The following is a 17,459-nucleotide window of genomic DNA, read 5'->3' on the forward strand; positions in this document are numbered from 1 at the left end:
CTTGACTGAGTCCCAGAGCCCAGCATGATGTGGAAGATAGGGCATTAGGGCCAATGGACTCCTGTGCTCCAGTGTCCTTGCAGAGGGTCCTTGTAGAATGCCTCCAGGTGCCATGTGCTCTGCTAAACACCTTCCATGGATAATCACATTGTGTTTTTCCCACAAGTCTGAAATAAGAATGTGCTTGGTATATGTCACTCACTTTAATTGTAGTATCATGTAATCCCAGGTTTCTGGGTGGAGGGTGGGGGCAAGACTTAAGGAGTTTAAGGAACTTACTCAGGTCACACAGCTTGCTTCAGTGCCAAGGCTTTAGCCAAGTCCATCTGACTCCGGAGCCTGCACTCTTAACTCTGCCTTAACTCCCCCTTAGTCCTATGGAGACAAAATGGGGGTGACCGAGAACAGCATATGCAAAGAACCAGAGGCGTAAAGGTCAGTGCATCAAGATGGCTCAAGCACAAGGTCTAACACTGGGAGAGGACGGCCAGAGATGAACAGGAAGTAAGCTCAAGAGGCGAGCAGCTTGCAGGTATAGTGGCAAGGTCCAGCACCCGGGCTTCAGAGGCTTGCATGTGCATGTGTGTGTGTGTGTGTGTGGTGTGTGTGCAGTGTGTCTGTCCGTCTTGCAGGGGTGGGTGTAGTGTAGGCAGCCCAGCAGACTGGCTTTGGGCTTCCCATCCCTCTTCTGCCTGAGTAATACCTTTTATTTTTTTTTTAAGATTTTATTTATTTATTCATGAGAGACACAGACATAGGCAGAGGGAGAAGCAGGCTCCCTGTGGAGAGTCTGACGAGGGACTCGATCCCAGGACTCTGAGGTCACGACCTGAGCCAAAGGTCAGGTCAGTGAGCCACCCAGGTCACAACCTGAGCCAAAGGCTCAACCAGTGAGCCACCCAGGCATCCCTTTTTTTTTTTTTTTTCTTTTTTTAAAGATTTATTTATTTCTTTATTTGAGAGAGAGGAGAGAGTGAGGGCAGGGAGCAGAAGGAGAGAGAGGAAACTCAGTATAGAGCCCAGTGCGGGATTTGATCTCTGAGATCATGACCTGAGCCGAAATCAAGAGTCAGACACTCAACTGACTGAGCCACCCAGGTGACCCTGAGCAATACCTTTCATAATTGTTGGACATTTTAGGCCGAATAGAAAGACTCCCATCTGATAAAAGGATTCTGATGCTAAAAACAGGCATATAAACAGGTTGAAAACCATGCAGGTGCTAGGGACCGGTGGGGTTTTTGGTGGAGGACTAATGTCATTGTGTTGACATGTTAAAAGCCTTGCTCTGGCTGCCAGTGTAGAGAATGGAGTAGGAAGCAGGTGGGAGAGGGACCAGCCAGGAAGTTGCTGGAGTTATTTTGGGCTAGGAGTAAAAGAATATGGCGTGCGAGGTTTTCCTGAGAAAGTATTAACCAAAAGATAGAGGTAGAGGCTGGTTGCAACAACACAGGTGAGTTTTGAGGATACAGAAGTTGCCATTGGGACCAGAAAGCCATCCTGGAAAGTCCCCTGTACCTGCATGAGGTGAAGCGGGAAGGAGGCAGCTGAACTGGACCGAAGCCTTACAATTGCCTGTAGTTAGGAAAGAAATTAGGCCCTGGTGTCACCCACTGCAGCCCCGCATTTTATAGGTAAAAACATGAAGGTCTGGAGAGGTCATTATGACCTGTCTGAGGTCCCTGAGCAGGCCCCAACCCAGACCTATGCTCTTGGTCCGTTGTCCATCCTTCTCATGGGAGCCCTGGCCTTGAAACGCTACTGTCTAGTGGAGCAAAATAAGAGATAACAGAGCCTGAAATCTCCAGTTGTCCTGAAGACTCAGAGAAGGTATTGATACATTTGGTTAGGCCAAGCCTTGAAGGATGAACCAGAGTTTTGACAGAGATGGAGGAAGGACATTCTAGTGCAGGGTCTGACACGAGAAAGACCCAAAGGGAGTTTATTAGCAGAAGGAACTTAACATTATTGTGCACTTCACATACGTTGTCCTATTTAGTCCTCCAATAAAGCTTCAAGGTTGGAATTGTTCTTGTTTTACCATGAAGACCAAGGCTCAGAGGTAGAGGACAGAGGCTGGGTTCCCACCCAGACATCTTTAGTTCCAGCCTATGTGTGGAGGGTAGAATGTGTCTTCACTCTCCACCCACTAGGTTTCAGTGGCTCCCAGTATGGGTAGGGTCTTTGGAAAGGGTCCCATGGGTGGCCGACTGTCTCTTCAAAAGGGCAAAAGGCATGGACCCAGGCCTGAGAGCCTGACCTTGTCCAAGTCGCTGTGGCTGGAGGGTTTAGTCAGGGTGCGGCTTTGGAGACTGAGTTTTGCTTGCTCAGACTACTAGGGATAGACCCAAAGGGAATGATTCTGGAACTTCATCCTTAGTATGGAAGCAGAGCCCAGTTCACATCTCCAGAGGGGGGGTCACGATCTTCAAGAACTTCGTTAGAGCATGGAGCCCTTGTTATTTCCCCACAGTGTTTTTACTCTGTTCCTTTACAGTGATCAATAAAACCCTGAGGGGAAGAAGAGGACTTCCATTTTGTGGATTCCTAATGTGTGACCAGCACTACCTTTCATTTCTCACCTAAACCTTTCTAAAAGCCTGTGAGTTAGGTATTACCAGACTCATTTTCCAGAGAAGTCCACTGAGGCTTGCAGAGATGAAGTGAGTTCCCGGGTCCCACAGTTACACATAGTGGAGCTGGGAGTTAGACCAGGCTTGACTGCAAAGCCCACCCTAGTTCAGGCAGCTGGGATGCTGTGGTTAAGAAGTGATACTTATCTGAGGCCAATCCCGTCACCCAGGTAGAAGGGAGAGGGCTGGGGGCCATCCAGTGGAAGGGAACCGCGCAAAGCCCGGGGCTGCAGGTGGTTGGGAATTTGTCAGGGCAAAGTGGAGGGTTGAGGTGGTGTGGGGAGGCAGCACCCACCAGCTCTGGGAGGGCCAGGACTATGGGGAGAGGATTTGAGTTATACTCTGCGGTGATACGGAGCCAGGGAAGGAAACTGGGAAGGGGAGCACCCATGTCAAATGTACTTTAAAAACTTCCCTCTGGGGCACTGCGGGTGCTGAATCAACAGGGGCTACCCTACAGGCCTCGAGGGAGGTGGCCCAGCCTACACCAGAGACTGCAGGGCCTGACCTGTGACAGCAGTGGCACCCAGCATGGAGGCTGCTTCTGAGCTGCACTGGGAGGAGAGTCAGGGCTGCCAGGTGGGTCTGCCCCGCCACTGCTCTTCTCTGCTCTTCCTCTAGCCACTGGGCTGGGCAGGGCTGCTTCCTTCTGCTACCAGAATTCTACCCATCGAAGACACTTGCAGTCTCCAGAGGTTTTGCGACACTGAGAGGGGTTTGTGAGGTTGGGACCAGGGCCCTGAGACACAAGTTATGACCTTCTGGGCCTGGCCCGAGGCAGTGGACAAGGCTGTTGGAACACTCAGTTGGCCTGGTTTTAGCAGCTGAGCCACATCAGTTTGCCATCATGGACTTTAAGGTCCCTGTCTATGAAATGGACGGCTCAGCCCCACCTCACAGGGGTTAATAAGCCATAGAAAGAGCCCACAGTGCATGAGCTCGTGTGTGTAGTAGGAATTCACATAATGCCTCATTTAATCCTCACAACACCCCTGTGAGATCGAAACTACTGTTCTCCCCATTTAACAGATGGAAAACTGAGGCTGAGGAGCCTTAGAGATGTGACTGCAGCCTGCTGAACAGTCTTCCAGGGGAGGCATCTGGGGACAGTGGGCAACATCTTCTTGGAGAGGGACCCAGCCTTGGGTGGGCCTGGGCTTCAGGCTTGTCCTCTGGTGGCCAGATAGGATTTGGACAGGGGAAAAGTCAGTTTTTTCTTCCTCTCTTTAGGGATTTGGGTCGGTTCTGAACACCTGACAGCAAACTCCTCACCTCCATCCTCAGGACCAGCTGCTCATCTCCCAAACAAGCTCTGGTTTACACTGTACTCCTATCAGGGAAGCTCAGAGATGAGAAACCACAGACCAAGCTGAAGGTCACTCCCTGCTTGTTCATTTAAAGTAGCTCAGATCTCCAGTAAATTACTAGAAAGAGCCCAGCTCTTTACCTGTCCCTTGCCTTGGGACTTCTCCCTCTGCTTACTGGCTTCAGTTAACCTCACTGGGCCTTAGTCTGCACATCAGTAAAATGGAATAGTAGTACCTACCTCACATGGACATAAGTCCTCAATGTTGGCCACTGCTCCTCATGCCCAGACCTGCCTCTTAGCTTGGCCCCTCTCTTCCCTCCCCCAGCTCTCAGCTCAGGGAGGCCCTCCTGTCCCATCTCTCACACCTGTCTCCAAGATCTGTGGGCCTCTGGCACTTTTACAACTGGAATTTAGTTCACTTATTTACTCATTTTTTTTCTCTCTCCCACTAGAATGTCAACCCCAGGGGAGCTTTTCTTTTCTTTTTTTCTTTTTTCTTATATATATATTTTTTAAAGATTTATTTATTTATTCAGAGAGAGAGAGAGAGAGACAGAGACACAGGCAGAGGGAGAAGCAGGCTCCATGCAGGAAGCCCGACGAGGGACTCAATGCCGGGACTCCAGGATCACACCCTGGGCTGAAGGCAGGTGCCAAACCACTGAGCCACCCAGGGATCCCCCAGGAGAGCTTTTCTGTCATGTTCGCTGCTGCATCCTCAGAGCTCAGAACAGAGTAGATGCTTATTAAAACAAAACAAAACAAAACACAAACAAGTCATACCCCTCTCCCTCTCCAAGTGGTGAAATGAGGGTAACTGCCAACCTTGCAAGACTATCTTAAGGATGAGTGATGTTTTAAAAGAGGAGGTGGTGCATGGGGAGACCCACCCTGGCTCAGCCCCTTGGAGAGGAAGCTAAGAAACCCACCCTGACTGGAAATCTCCCAAGAACCCTTGAAGAAGGGATAATCAGTCATATGATACTGAGGAGGAATCTGGGACCGATTAGCTCCCCAGGTCACAAAGTGAGTGACTGTGTTTGTGGTCTTTATTGTGCCCACTGGCACAATGGCCCCTCCTCTACACTTGCTCATATTACCAACATAAACCCCATCTCCAGGAAGCCTTCCCTGATTGCCCTAGGACATTCTCTGCCTAGCAGCGCCTGTTCCCCTGGAGGCAATTTCTGAGATGAGGATTAGTGGGCTGACATTGATTAGAGGATTGTTGAGATCAACACCTGTTTGGGGGAGGAACTGTAGGAAGTGGGACTGAGCAGAGGGAGACTTTAGCTGTGAGGTAAGAACAATGGGCTCAATCAGCCCCCTGAAGAGTGATGATGCTGGGTTTGACCTTCAGAGCTGGGGCAAGAGAGCCAGGCCTCTACCCCTCAGTAGATCAACAGATCAACACTGGATGCAGTCAGCCCTGAGGGGTAGGCAGTTCCCGGAGGGTGCTGTGAGCACAGCATCATCACTGTCATCACCGTTAAGAGCAGCACTCCCAGCAGCTGGGGGAGGGGGGGGTATTGGAAGTGGGAGGAGGAGGCTGTGGGTGTCCGCTATTTCCTAGCGTCCTCTATTGTCTGACCTAGGATGCTCGCTTGCCTTCATCCCTGCCTCCCAGATCCAGATCCAGCGCCCGGCCTTGGAAACGGGGCATTGGGCAGCAACCCTGAGTTCCAAGGCACACTTTAAGACTCATCCAAGTCTGAGGACCTAAGGAGGCTCCCAGGTAGGCTTGCCCTGAAATTCCTCGCCCGTATGGCAGCGTCCAGACTCAGTGCGTCTCAGCGTCCAAGCTCAGGAGCACTGCCAGAAATGTCACAGAGGAGAAAGGGTGGTGAGGACAGTTCTTGTCATTCAGTTCTTATGGTATGGCTGGCTCTGGCTGAGCATGTCCCCCCATCCATTGTCTCATTTTCACACACCCTCCCAACCCCCACTGTGGCAAGAGCCCCACTGACAACTGAGGAAACATGCTGAAGGACTCTGAAGGACATGAAGCTGCACACCTGGCTTCTTAGAGCTTTCTAGCAGAAAGGGGCTGAGCTCTGAAACCCCAGAATCCAGGAGGTGTGACTGCTAGGATAGTTTATATTAACCCTTTGGATACATCCTGCCATTTGCTCTCAAGAAAGATATTGACACTCCCCATCCCAGCAGCACTTTTGAGGTTGGCACTGCTATAACCCTTTCCCTCCCACAGTCAACACTGGCAAGGACCTGGGGGCTGCTGTCTTGGGGGGGCCCTGGGGACTTGGGTCTTGTGGATGAGCCGGACACCCCCCCAATCCTCCTCCATCTTGATGTCCCCCTGCTCCAGGGCCTGCTGGATGGAGTCAGCAATGGTGTTGAAGGCCAGGTCCACATTGCAGTTATTTTTAGCAGAGGTCTCCATGAAGGCCATGCCCAGGGAGGCAGCCAGCTCCTCGGCCTCCTGAGCAGAGACACAGCGGGTGCTCCGCAGGTCACTCTTGTGGCCAATCAGTAAGAAGATCACTTTGTCGGGGCCCTGAGTGGCTATAACCTCCTGATGCCAGTCGCAGATATGTTCAAAAGACTTCCTGTTTGTCACATCGAAGACCAGTAGGACACCCACCACATTTCGGTAGAAGGACCTGGTGATGCACCTGAAGGAGAGGGAGTGAGCTGGGAGACGTCTATACCTTCAAGGCCCCCCAAAAGGCAGGGCTTTCCCTGCGCCCAAGCTCCTCATAGCTCCCTACACACTGCCAGGTACTTCTCTGCTCCGGTGTCTGTCTCTCACAATATAGTGCCTGTGTCTCAGCCATGGAACAAGCTCGAGTCACATCCTCTCTGGACCATTCCTCCATTTCTGGAGGAAAAGGGATGTTTTCCTGGAGCGCTTTTTTTTTTTTTTTTTTTTTTTTTTTATGATAGTCACAGAGAGAGAGAGGCAGAGACACAAGCAGAGGGAGAAGCAGGCTCCGTGCACCGGGAGCCCGACGTGGGATTCGATCCCAGGTCTCCAGGATCGCGCCCTGGGCCAAAGGCAGGCGCCAAACCGCTGCGCCACCCAGGGATCCCGTTCCTGGAGCTTTTTACAGCTTTTTGCTTCCAGTTCTCTGCCTGGCCAACTCCTAAGGCATGCTTCCAGGCTACCCCAACCCTCTCCTCCTTTCCCGTGTCTCTGATCCTTCTCGCTCTGCTCTAGTGGGCTCTCTCAGCAGCCAGGTCACCCATCCCTCAGGTCTCCGTGGCAGGGCCCTTGCGCCCTCCCAGCGCCAGGGTGTCAGGCCTCTGGGTGAGGGGCTTGGCCCACCGGCTGCATCTGTGGGACGAACGACTCCACGTGGAGGGCCAGAGACCAGGGCAGGGGCCCCTAGGTCTGTACCTGGACCACTGAGGCCGAGCCCTCTGGGGGGACTGCCTCCCCCCCAGGTCCCTCATCCCGCCCCGCCCGCACCTGAAGCGCTCGTGGCCCGCCGTGTCCCAGAGCTGCAGCTTGACGCGCGGCCCGGCCCGCAGCTGCAGCATGCGGCTGTAGAACTCGACGCCCACCGTGGGCGCCGGCTCGGGCTCGGGCTCGGGCTCCGGGGTCCCGGGCGCGCCCGCCACGTAGCGCCGCAGCAGCGACGTCTTGCCCACCGCCGCGTCCCCCAGCAGCGCGATCCGGAACTGGTAGCGGCAGCCCCCCGCGGCCATGGCCTGGGTCCCGCCGCCCCGCCGCCCCGCCGCCCCGCCGCCCAGCCTTCGGTGGCCACCTGCCCCGCCCCGCCGTCGGAGGCTGGCAGCCAGGCCCCGCCCCCTCGCCGCCCCGCCCCGCCCCGCCCCCGGAGCCCAGCTCCTTGCCCCGCCCCTCAGCCCCGGGCGGCAAGACCCTGGGCACGTTCCCGTCCTCTCTGCGGGCCCCAGTTTCGTCCTCTAGTAACCCCTACTACGCGGGATGGGAGATTAAAGAAGGCAATGTGGGGAGGAGGACGAGCGAGGCCCGAGAACCAGACAGGCGCTGGCCCGAGCTTAACGCCCCGAGCGTCCAACAGTCTCCCCCGGGCCGGCTTCTCTCAGCCCCACTCTCCGGGCAGTTCCCTGGTTGGGCCCCTGCGGCTGGAGCTGGAGACACTAGTCTAGAAAGTTGGTGGCTTACAGGTGCCCCTTCCCCACCCAGGTGATCCTTTCCCGGAGCCCCACTGGCCCTGGCGCAGGGCCTCCCAGGGCCTTCCGTTCAATGGTCAGGTTCAATGTTCAACAGCCACCCCCCCCCCCCCCAGGTCCTCAGCACCTGCCCGGGCTAGGCCTCAGGGCTCAGGGAGAGATGCCAACAGGGCTGGTAAGCAGGCGGACATAGGCGAAAGCCATTCCAGAGGGAGTGCAACTGGCCTGTGGAGCGGACAACTTACATTTATGAGGCCAGAGGGTCAGTTCTTCACGCTCAGCGGGCAACAACTTTGAGAGGGCCATAGTGTGCCCATTTTAGAGCCAAGGAGACTGAGGCTTGTCTCAGGTCACAGAGCAGAGCTGAGACTCACATATGAGTTTGTCTCACTCTTCATTACCCCTTGAGCCCACAAAGGGGACTGCAAACCAAGTACCTAGAGGACGGAACACAGTGATCAGGTCCCACTTGGGTTAGTGGCAAGGGTAAGCCATCTCCAAGAGCCAGTCTACCCTCTCCAGTCAGGGCCAAGGTTGGGTTTCTGCTAGTCCCAAAACAGTTCCTCTGTTGGTTTACTTTATTTTTTTAAAGATTTTATTTATTTATTCATGAGAGAGAGGCAGAGACCCAGGCAGAGGGAGAAGCAGGCTCCCTGCAGGGAGCCTGAAGTGGGACTCCATCCTGGGACTCCAGTATCATGCCCTGACCCGAAGGCAGACGCTCAACTGCTGAGCCACCCAGGCGTCCCTCCTCTGTTGGTTTAATCTCACTGTGCACTGTGGGTGGACTTTACCAGTTTCACTTGTTTTGGCAAATTTGTGGTGAGAGAAAATCCTCACTATTGCAAAGTATCAAATCATCATGTTTCCTTCTCACAGAACCTTGCAAGATGTTGCTATTCTGGTCATATTTACAGATGAAAAAATTGAGACTCAGAGAGTGACCCTGAGGTTCCAGCGTCACTAAGGAAGACTAGCTGCCAACTTTTCTCAAGGTCAAAGCCTTTTTTGCTATTTCTGTTTCTGTCTGGACAGGTTGAGGATCTGGGAAGGCCCAGATTTTCTTCTAGCTATTTTTTAAAATGTATGTATGTATGTAAATAAGTAAGTGATGTCTACACCCAAAGTGGGGCTTGAATTCATGACCCCTAGATCAAGAGTCACATGCTCTACCAACTGAGCCAGCCAGGTGCCCTTCTTCTGTTTAACTCCTAACAAATCAATAACAAGCCATTTTGACAGGTCTCCACGTAATCACCTGCATGGTAGAGCCGAGAGGGGCCCCTATCTCTGCTCATCCCCCACCTCTAGGAGTAGTAGAGAGAGAGGAGCCTGAGAATCCAGGAACCCTGAGGAGCCTCAGGAAAAGTGTGTTCTGGGAAGAATCCTTCCTGCCAGCTTCGCCAAAATCAGCCTGCCCCACTGATGCCTCGATCGAGATATTTTCTCTGTCTCACCCTGTTTAGCTGGAAAAATATATTTCTTTAAGATTTTATTTATTTATTCATGAGAGACACACAGAAGCAGAGACACAGGCAGAGGGAGAAGCAGGCTCCATCCTGGGGATCTCAGGATGCCGGGATCACAACCTGAGCTGAAGGCAAGATGCTCAAACACTGAGCCATCCAGATGCCCCTGGAAAAATATTTTGTGTCAAGTCCCTAGGATGCCTCTGGCCCCTTCTTTACCCACCACTGGTACTCTGAGCTCCAGCCATGCTGAACATCTTTCCTCCTCTCAGCCCTCTGCTGGAAACACTCTTCTCCTCTTCAAAGGGCTAACTCCTACTTCAGACCTTAGGTTAGATCCCTGTCCCTCAGGAAGCCTCTCACTGGCCAATGAGGTCACATGCTCTTCTGTCCACTGCAATAGCTATCTCCTTCCTAGGTTACTTGAGGGCAGACATGAATGGTTGTATCCTCAGTGTGTAGCACAAAGGAGGAACTCAGCAAATAGTTATGCTTGAAAGGATGAATGAAAGTGGGTAAGTGCTATTGAGTCATTAATTAATTCAGTCAAATCCCACAAAAGGGCTGGACTGAGGGAGCTACAGGGTCAGCATTGCCTCCTGCAGGATGCTGGGTCTCCCAGGAAAAGTAAGAGCTAGGGAGTTCCAGGAGGAAGGGCGCTCCAGGCAGGAGCAGCTGGAGCAGAGGCAGAGGGGCCTGAAACAGCTTGAAATGCAGTTTGAACCCAGCATTCCCAGAAGCCTTTGTGGTCAGCACATGGGCAGTGCACTGTCAGCATTCAACTCTTTGAACTTCCTCTCTCAGACACTCCCTGCTGTGGGCCAGGGTCAGGTGCCTGCCCCCCCACCCCCACCCCCACCCCCCAGCATCTAGCCCCAGAATCCAGATGTCAGCAGACCTTGCCAGAGACTCTCACTATGTGACTAGGGGTGGGGCCAGTGATGTTTCCTCCCTACCCTGCTTCCCCTTCTGCTAAGTAAGCAAGTCATAGAGCCCACCTCACAAAGTAGTTCTGGAGAACATGCAACACAGCAGGCGAGTTGTACACATTTGTATGAGATCTAGGTGGTCTTGGCCAAGTTTTATTCAGTAATTAATTCATTTATTTGTTTTGTTTTAAAATATTTTTTTAACTTTTTTTAACTTTTTATTTATTTATGATAGTCAGAGAGAGAGAGAGAGAGAGAGAGAGAGAGGCAGAGACATAGGCAGAGGGAGAAGCAGGCTCCATGCACCAGGAGCCCGACGTGGGATTCAATCCCGGGTCTCCAGGATCGTGCCCTGGGCCAAAGGCAGGCGCTAAACCGCTGCGCCACCCAGGGATCCCAATTTGTTTTGTTTTAAAATATTTTATTTATTTAGTCAACAGAGAGAGAGCACAAGCAGGGGGAGTGGTGGGCAGAGGCAGAGGGAGAAGCAGGGTCTCCACTAAGTACACAGCCAAGTAGAGATGGATGCAGGGCTTGATCCCAGGACCCTGGGATCATGACCTGAGCCCAAGGCAGATGCCCAACCAACTGAGGCACCCAGGTGTCCCTAATTAACTAATTTACATAGTAATTATTTGAGAAGTGCTAACTATCTTTTATATACCAGGCACTTACACAGCAATGAAAATTAAAAAAACAAACAAACACAATTCCTGTTTGGGGGAGCTCACGTTGTAATGGGGAAGACAAAATAAATCCATACATAACATGATAGCAAAATGCCACAAGTGCTATAAATAACCAAGGGCAGCCCGGGTGGCTCAGCGGTTTAGCGCCACCTTCAGCCTAGGACGTGATCCTGACGACCTGGGATTGAGTCCCGCGTCAGGCTTCCCGCATGAAGCCTGTGTCTCCCTCAGCCTGTTTCTCCCTCTGCCTGTATCTCTGCCTCTCTCTCTCATTAATAAATAAAAATTTTAAAAAATCTTAAAAAAATAAATATCAAGCAAGCAGGACAATGGCTTGAAGGGTGACAGGGTGCTGTTTCAAAACAGGGTATTCTGAGGAGGTGACTAGAACAGAAAACCAGGGGCTGTGAGGAAGTGAGTAGTGTGGTTGTCTGTGATATCCAGAGGATAGTTCCAGGCAGGAAGAACAGCAAGAGCAAAGGCCCTGAGCTGGGACCAGGCAAGGGGAGAGAATAATGAGGAAGCAAGTGGTGAGTGATGAGGGTAGAGAGGAGGAGGAGTCAAATTATCTGTGGCTTCAGAGGCCATCATGGGACTTCAGCTTTTATTCCAACTGTCTTGCAAAGTCAGTGGTGATTTCGGAGCAGGTGAATAATTTAGTGTAAATTTTTTATTGGTTATGTTTTCTATTTTTATATCTTAATGGAGGTATAAATGACACACAGTAAACTGTACATATTATAGAGTACAATGTAATCAGTTTTGATGCAACTGTGCATCCATGAAACCATTACCACAATCAAGATAATGAACATATATCACCTCATGTCCTTTTTATTTTTATTTATTTATGTATTTGTTTTAAGTAACCTCCATGCCCAGTGTGGAGCCCAACACAGGGCTGAACTCATGATCCTGAGATGAAGACCTGAGCTCACATCAAGAGTCAGACACTTGGGACGCCCGGGTGGCTCAGTGGTTGGGCATCTGCCTTCAGCCCAGGGCGTGATCCTGGAGTCCAGGGATCCAGTCCCACAGCGGGCTCCTTGCATGGAGCCTGTGTCTCCCTCTGCCTATGTCTCTGCCTCTGCCTATGTCTCTGCCTCTCTCTGTGTATCTCATGAATAAATAAAATCTGAAAAAAAATTAGAACACAAAAAGCACAAAGCATAAATAAATGGACATACTGGACTTCATGAAAATTAAAAACTTGGGACGCCTGGGTGGTTCAGTGTTGAGCATCTGCCTTTGGCTCTGGGCATGATTCTGGGATCCGGGATCGAGTCCTGCATGGGGCTCCCTGCAGGGAGCCTGCTTCTCCCTCTGCCTATGTCTCTGCGTCTCTCTCCCTCTCTCTGTTTCTCATGAATGAATGAAGGAATGAATGAATGAATGAAGGAATAAATAAATAAATAAATAAGAAAATTAAAAACTTTTGGTCTTTAAACACGGTAGCTGGTGTGTTGAGACCAGACTATGGGGGAGACCTGCAGAATCAGGGAGACTAATTAGGAGGCCAATGTAGTTGTGAGTCCACAATGAGAGCGTCAGTGGAGGTAGTAAGGGACGGGCTTACCATCCTATTTATTTATTTTTTAATTTACTTATGATAGTCACAGAGAGAGAGAGGCAGAGGAAGAAGCAGGCTCCATGCACCGGGAGCCCGACGTGGGACTCGATTCCGGGTCTCCAGGATCGCGCCCTGGGCCAAAGACAGGCGCCGAACCGCTGCGCCACCCAGGGATCCCGGGCTTACCATCTTAAAGGTGGAGGACACAGGATTTGCTGATGGATTAGAAGTGGGACGTTAGAGAAAGAGGAGACCAGGGTCACTCCAAAGATTTACCGAGATGGGGAAGAGCAGGTGTGGGGGAGGGAAGCCTGTGTTCTGAGAAGCTTATTTACTAGCCACGTACAGGTGTCCAAGAGGCTGCAGGTTGGAAGGTGTGGAGCTCAGGGGACAGGTGAGGCTGGAGAAGCACATCTGGGAGTCACCAGAAAGCTTCTGGCCCTCTCAGAGTCTGTTGCTTTTTCCATAAATGAGAATGATAGTAGTACCCACTTTTTAAAGTGTATATTAAGGATAAAAATGAAAGAATAGTTTAAGCACAGAATAGGTATTTACTTCTTGACAACTTGTTTTACACTGATGCTGGCTCATTCCATGGACAAAACAAATGGATGGCACAGTGCACAGTGACTCTGCGTGAGGTCTCTGCGGTGGACTCGAGGATTCCTGTCCTTATGTCATTAGCTACCTGGGTGATGCATGCCTCAGTTTTTTTATCTGTAAAGTGGGCATAACCGTAATACCGACACGCGGGGTTATTATGAGAACTAGCTGAGATAACGGAGCATCATTTACGCGGCGCTCAGTAAAGGTGTTTATGTATTAGCGGAAGAGGCAAGTGTTGCACAAATAACGCGGTCAGCCTCCGCACTCGGTCGCCTCCTCCGCCCAAAGACGCCCTCCGAGCGGCCCCTCCCCACTCGGCGGCTCGGCGGCGGCTCCCGGCGGTCGGCGCGAAGTCCTGTCGCTGTCCACAGCGTCACCTCCCGGCTTCGGAAGCCTGACGGAACTGCAGCGGACACGGCGGCTCCGCTTCACCGTGAGCCTAGGGCCCGGGGCCGGGCGCCCAGGGAGCGCAGAGCGCGGCGGAGCGCGGCTCCAGCCTCGGCCGAGAGGACTCCGCACGCGGTTAGGGCTGCGAGCGGGACCCGGCGCCTGAGGGCGGGCGGACTACAACTCCCAGCGGTCTGCGCGGCGCTTTGCTCCTTTTGTCGCGCGGCCGCCAGGGGCGAGGCCTATATAAGCCCCCAGCTGCGGCGCGGCCGTCCTTTTTCCCAGCCGCCGTGGTGCTGGCAAGTCTTGGCGCCGAGCCGCTGCTCTGCCGCAACGCACGCTCATCCTCCCCCCACCCCGCCTTGGCGTCGCCGCCATTGGCCCCGCACGCACCGCAGCCTCTGGCCGAGGCCACGGGATGTTGGGAGCGGCTCGGAGCTGCCGGGCCTCCCGGCCTGCTGGGACTAAGGCCCGGAAGGCCGGGTCGGCCGCATGCGCGGTGAGAAGGGCCGGAGCCCGGCGGGGCCGCACATGCTCCCGCCCCGGCCCGCGTGTCCCTGCTCTGCGGGGCGACGGGTGAGTAACGGCAGTCCTGGGCCTGAAGTGGCTTAGTTGGGGAGACGCCGCTCTGGGGTGTTCACCAGGACTTCAGATCTGAAGTTGAATCTGCCGATTACAGCTACCCGTTGGGTGACTTTGGGGAAGTAGCTTCACCTGTCATCTGGCTGCACAGCAGGTTGAGGAGTTCATGCAGGTGGATTAAACGATAGGGTTTCTAGGGGTCACGTTTTAGAGCCCTTGAGGTCCTAATTAGTAGGTAACTTAATTGGTCTTAACGTATTTGTAAGATAAATGGTCCTGTGTAGATTAAATGAGACAAAACTGGTACATAGTAAAATAAAAGTGGTAACTGGGACTATCTGTTCTCAGGATTCCTCGCTGACTCTGTCCGTAGAGCCTGTGACTTTTTTTCCCCCAGATTTTTTTGAGGGAGCACGGGGAGCCCAACCGGAGGCTCCATCCCAGGACTCTGGGATCATGGCCTGAGCCAAAGGCAGCCACTAGCCACCCAGGTGCCCCAGAGCACGAGACTCTTTATCTCAAGGTTGTGAGTTGATCCCTAAATCTCGATTTAAAAAATAATTTGTCTTTGCCTGGCTGGAACTGAGGACAGGAAGATCAAGACTTAACCTGAGCTGAGCACCCCCAGGCGCCCCAAGGGTATCTTCTCTTTATTTGGTCGCCAGTATATTTCAGTAGATAAATTCCAGTTGGGCAGTAGTGCGTGGCTTTTATGGGAGTCTGACCGTTGGACAGCAGTTGGGGCGGTCTTGGGACCTGAATTGCCCTGGCCCTTATCGAAGCTGCAGCTGCTTCCACATAGCTGCTGTGGTCAAAAAGGAGCCCAGAGTGACAGTTTTCCTTGACGGTCGCCGTTCTGTTTGATGTAACTGATCTGCAACATTTCAGGAAAAGACAGTTCCTGTTGAACCTTCCATTTCTCAGGTATAGGTGGAGTCCTTTATTAAAATCGACAGGTTTCCAGAGGCTAGCAGGAACATTCTGTTGATGGGGCCTCGCATATAGTTATTGTCAAAATAAAACTTTTGGGAAGTAAGTTGCTGAGACCAAAAGCCAGTATGGAGGCCAGGGGAGCAGGTTGGACAGGTGTACTGGGAAAATCTAGAGGCATGTGGCACAGATCTCAGCAGTGCTTTGGGTCACTGCCTTGAACGGTGTAAGGCATAAGTACCAGGTTCAAAAACCACACCTTGGATTCTGAAGACGAAGACCATGAGAAGGGAACAGTAAGATCATTCAGGACAACTGTTTTCTCATCTTAGCTGTGCCGGCTGAAGATTCCAGGATGACTTTGAAGTTGAGCTTTCTGGTGAGGATTCTGGGGTCATGACTGATGGAACACAACCACCTCGGGACCTGGTAGGTCTCTGGGAACTACCTGATGGGTCAGTTCAGCATGTTTCCAAGGGCTGTGGCCGGTTGTGGCCATGGGATCTCCAACTGCATGCGAGAGCAACTTGGAGAGACTTTGACAGCACAGGTCAGCATAATACCTGCAGCTGCCACTCGCCTTTCCTATAACCACTCAGGACCTGGGCCAGAAGCCTTCTGCCCCAGTCTAGGTGTTTCTGTAAATGTCCATGTGGTTGGGTGTACTGGATCAACTTTGTTTAGAGCTTTCACACTTTTCTCTGCAGGCTGCCCCCAAGTGTCCTGGCAGCGTCTGTAACTGAAGAATCCAAGGATACCAAGGTGTTGCTGTCCTTTAGACAAGGTAAGTTAGATGTTGAAGACAGCCTGACCCTCCGGTTCCCTTTCCCATCGGATCTGAACGCTGGTCTTGGTGGTCGTAAAAGGAGGAAAAGGAAAAGTGAATCTGGCCCTGCAGTGCTTATAGTCTGGTATATAGCTTGTGGGCTAGTTTCAAACAAGGTTTGAATTCTCTTTAAACTGGTTTCCTCTTCTCTAAAATGTGATTGTCTTAGGCTCTTTTTTTTTTTTTTTTTAAGATTTTATTTACTCATGAGAGACAGACCTAGGCAGAGGGAGAAGCAGGCTCAATCCCAAGACCCTGGGATCATGACTTGAGCCAAAGGGAGAGGCTCAACCACTGGGCCACTCAGGTGCCCCAATAATCTTAGGCTTAAAGGGGGGATGTATGTAAAGCTCCAGGCAGCTGTAGTGCTTGCTGACTTAATTCTGTGTTTGATAAATATCAATGGCTTTCTTGTCTCTTGATTGAGTGTCCTTTTCGGTTGCGGTTTTTTTTTTTTTAGATCTGTTCCCAGTAAAGTTGCCCTTGTCTGTGATTATGGATCCATAGTCGGGTAAGTTGGCTACCTGAAACTTCCATAGCTTCCTTGCAGCTTTGAGTAGTGCTTGAGCTTTGTGAATCCTGAGTAGTGTAGTGAATCAGTATAAGCCTACTCAGGCCTTTGGGAAAGTGTTAGCTTTTTCATACATCATTTACACCTGACCTCCCTGTGTGCCCTACTGGCTGTTAATAGCCAGAAGATAAAAATTTGCCCACTCTTTTGGAAGGCCAAGAGCACATGTGCTAGGAGTAGAAGATACCAGATGCCAAAGCCCTGCACCTTTGGTGGCAAGGGCTGGTTGCTGTGAGTGTACTGTAGTGGTTTGAGCTCATGCTGAAGTTTGGGGAAACCTCAAAACATGGAATCTTACTGGCCCCTGTCCTGGGAGAATGGGAGATGGGTTGGGTAAAAACAGATAGTTCATCTAGCAGGTTTTTTAGGCTGACTGGTCCAGGATGAAACCTAATCTGAGTGGACATCTATGGATGATAAATGCGGATATGGGACTGAGACCAGCTCTTCAGAAAAACCCAGCGTGGCATTAATTAATTGGGGATGTTAACACGCTGGCTTATACTTCCTTTTTAGGAGAGAAACACTATGGGATGAGGCAAGTTGAAAGACAACAGATGATTTTAGTGAAGAATCACGACCTCTGTATTTCTGTGAATGCTGGCACAGGGCATGTAAGTGACCAATAAAAAATTTGGAGTATGTTTGTGTCTTGTCTTTTTTTTTTTTTAAGATTTTTAATTTTCTCTATTCAGAGACAGGCACAGGCAGAGGGAGAAGCAGGCTCCATGCAGGGAGCCTGATTGGACTCCGATCCTGGGTCTCCAGGATCACGCCCCGGGCTGCAGGCGGCACCAAACCACTGCGCCACCAGGGCTGCCCTGTGTTTTAATGTCTCT

General features: G+C 51.7%; 1 protein-coding gene, 2 long non-coding RNA genes and 4 other non-coding genes across 7 annotated transcripts; 6 read left to right on the forward strand and 1 right to left on the reverse strand.

Annotated features, from left to right (window-relative positions):
* Window positions 1–914: 914 nt before the first annotated feature.
* Window positions 915–4,759, forward strand: LOC111093260. Its single transcript, XR_005355915.1, has 3 exons — window positions 915–3,212; window positions 3,864–4,008; window positions 4,479–4,759. It is a non-coding gene; the product is annotated as an uncharacterized LOC111093260 (long non-coding RNA).
* RAB42 (RAB42, member RAS oncogene family) lies at window positions 4,502–7,617 on the reverse strand. Its single transcript, XM_038531365.1, has 2 exons — window positions 7,373–7,617; window positions 4,502–6,575 (listed from the first exon to the last, which is right to left on the reverse strand). The coding sequence occupies exons 1-2, from the start codon at window positions 7,609–7,611 to the stop codon at window positions 6,152–6,154; spliced, it is 663 nt and encodes a 220-aa protein (XP_038387293.1). The 5' UTR covers window positions 7,612–7,617; the 3' UTR covers window positions 4,502–6,151.
* A 6,362-nt stretch (window positions 7,618–13,979) lies between these two features.
* Window positions 13,980–17,264, forward strand: LOC610012. The gene is made up of 4 exons (XR_005355914.1): window positions 13,980–14,287; window positions 15,931–16,007; window positions 16,510–16,560; window positions 17,137–17,264. It is a non-coding gene; the product is annotated as an uncharacterized LOC610012 (long non-coding RNA).
* Window positions 15,059–15,193, forward strand: LOC119870559. The gene has a single exon (XR_005356228.1). It is a non-coding gene; the product is annotated as a small nucleolar RNA SNORA16B/SNORA16A family (small nucleolar RNA).
* On the forward strand, window positions 15,686–15,816 carry LOC119870564. Its single transcript, XR_005356231.1, has one exon. It is a non-coding gene; the product is annotated as a small nucleolar RNA SNORA44 (small nucleolar RNA).
* Window positions 16,034–16,166, forward strand: LOC119870567. Its single transcript, XR_005356234.1, has one exon. It is a non-coding gene; the product is annotated as a small nucleolar RNA SNORA61 (small nucleolar RNA).
* LOC119870573 lies at window positions 16,993–17,066 on the forward strand. Its single transcript, XR_005356238.1, has one exon. It is a non-coding gene; the product is annotated as a small nucleolar RNA SNORD99 (small nucleolar RNA).
* Window positions 17,265–17,459: the final 195 nt, after the last annotated feature.

This window comes from Canis lupus, chromosome 2 (assembly GCF_011100685.1).
Source record: "Canis lupus familiaris isolate Mischka breed German Shepherd chromosome 2, alternate assembly UU_Cfam_GSD_1.0, whole genome shotgun sequence".
Taxonomy (NCBI): Eukaryota; Metazoa; Chordata; class Mammalia; order Carnivora; family Canidae; genus Canis; species Canis lupus.

Excerpts from the sequence above, each read along its gene's own strand:
- RAB42 (XM_038531365.1), bottom strand. The coding sequence starts at position 7,611 with ATGGCCGCGGGGGGCTGCCGCTACCAGTTCCGGATCGCGCTGCTGGGG. Across the intron at positions 6,576-7,372 it reads GCGGGCCACGAGCGCTTCAG|GTGCATCACCAGGTCCTTCT; the intron begins GTGCGGGCGGGG and ends CCTCTCCTTCAG.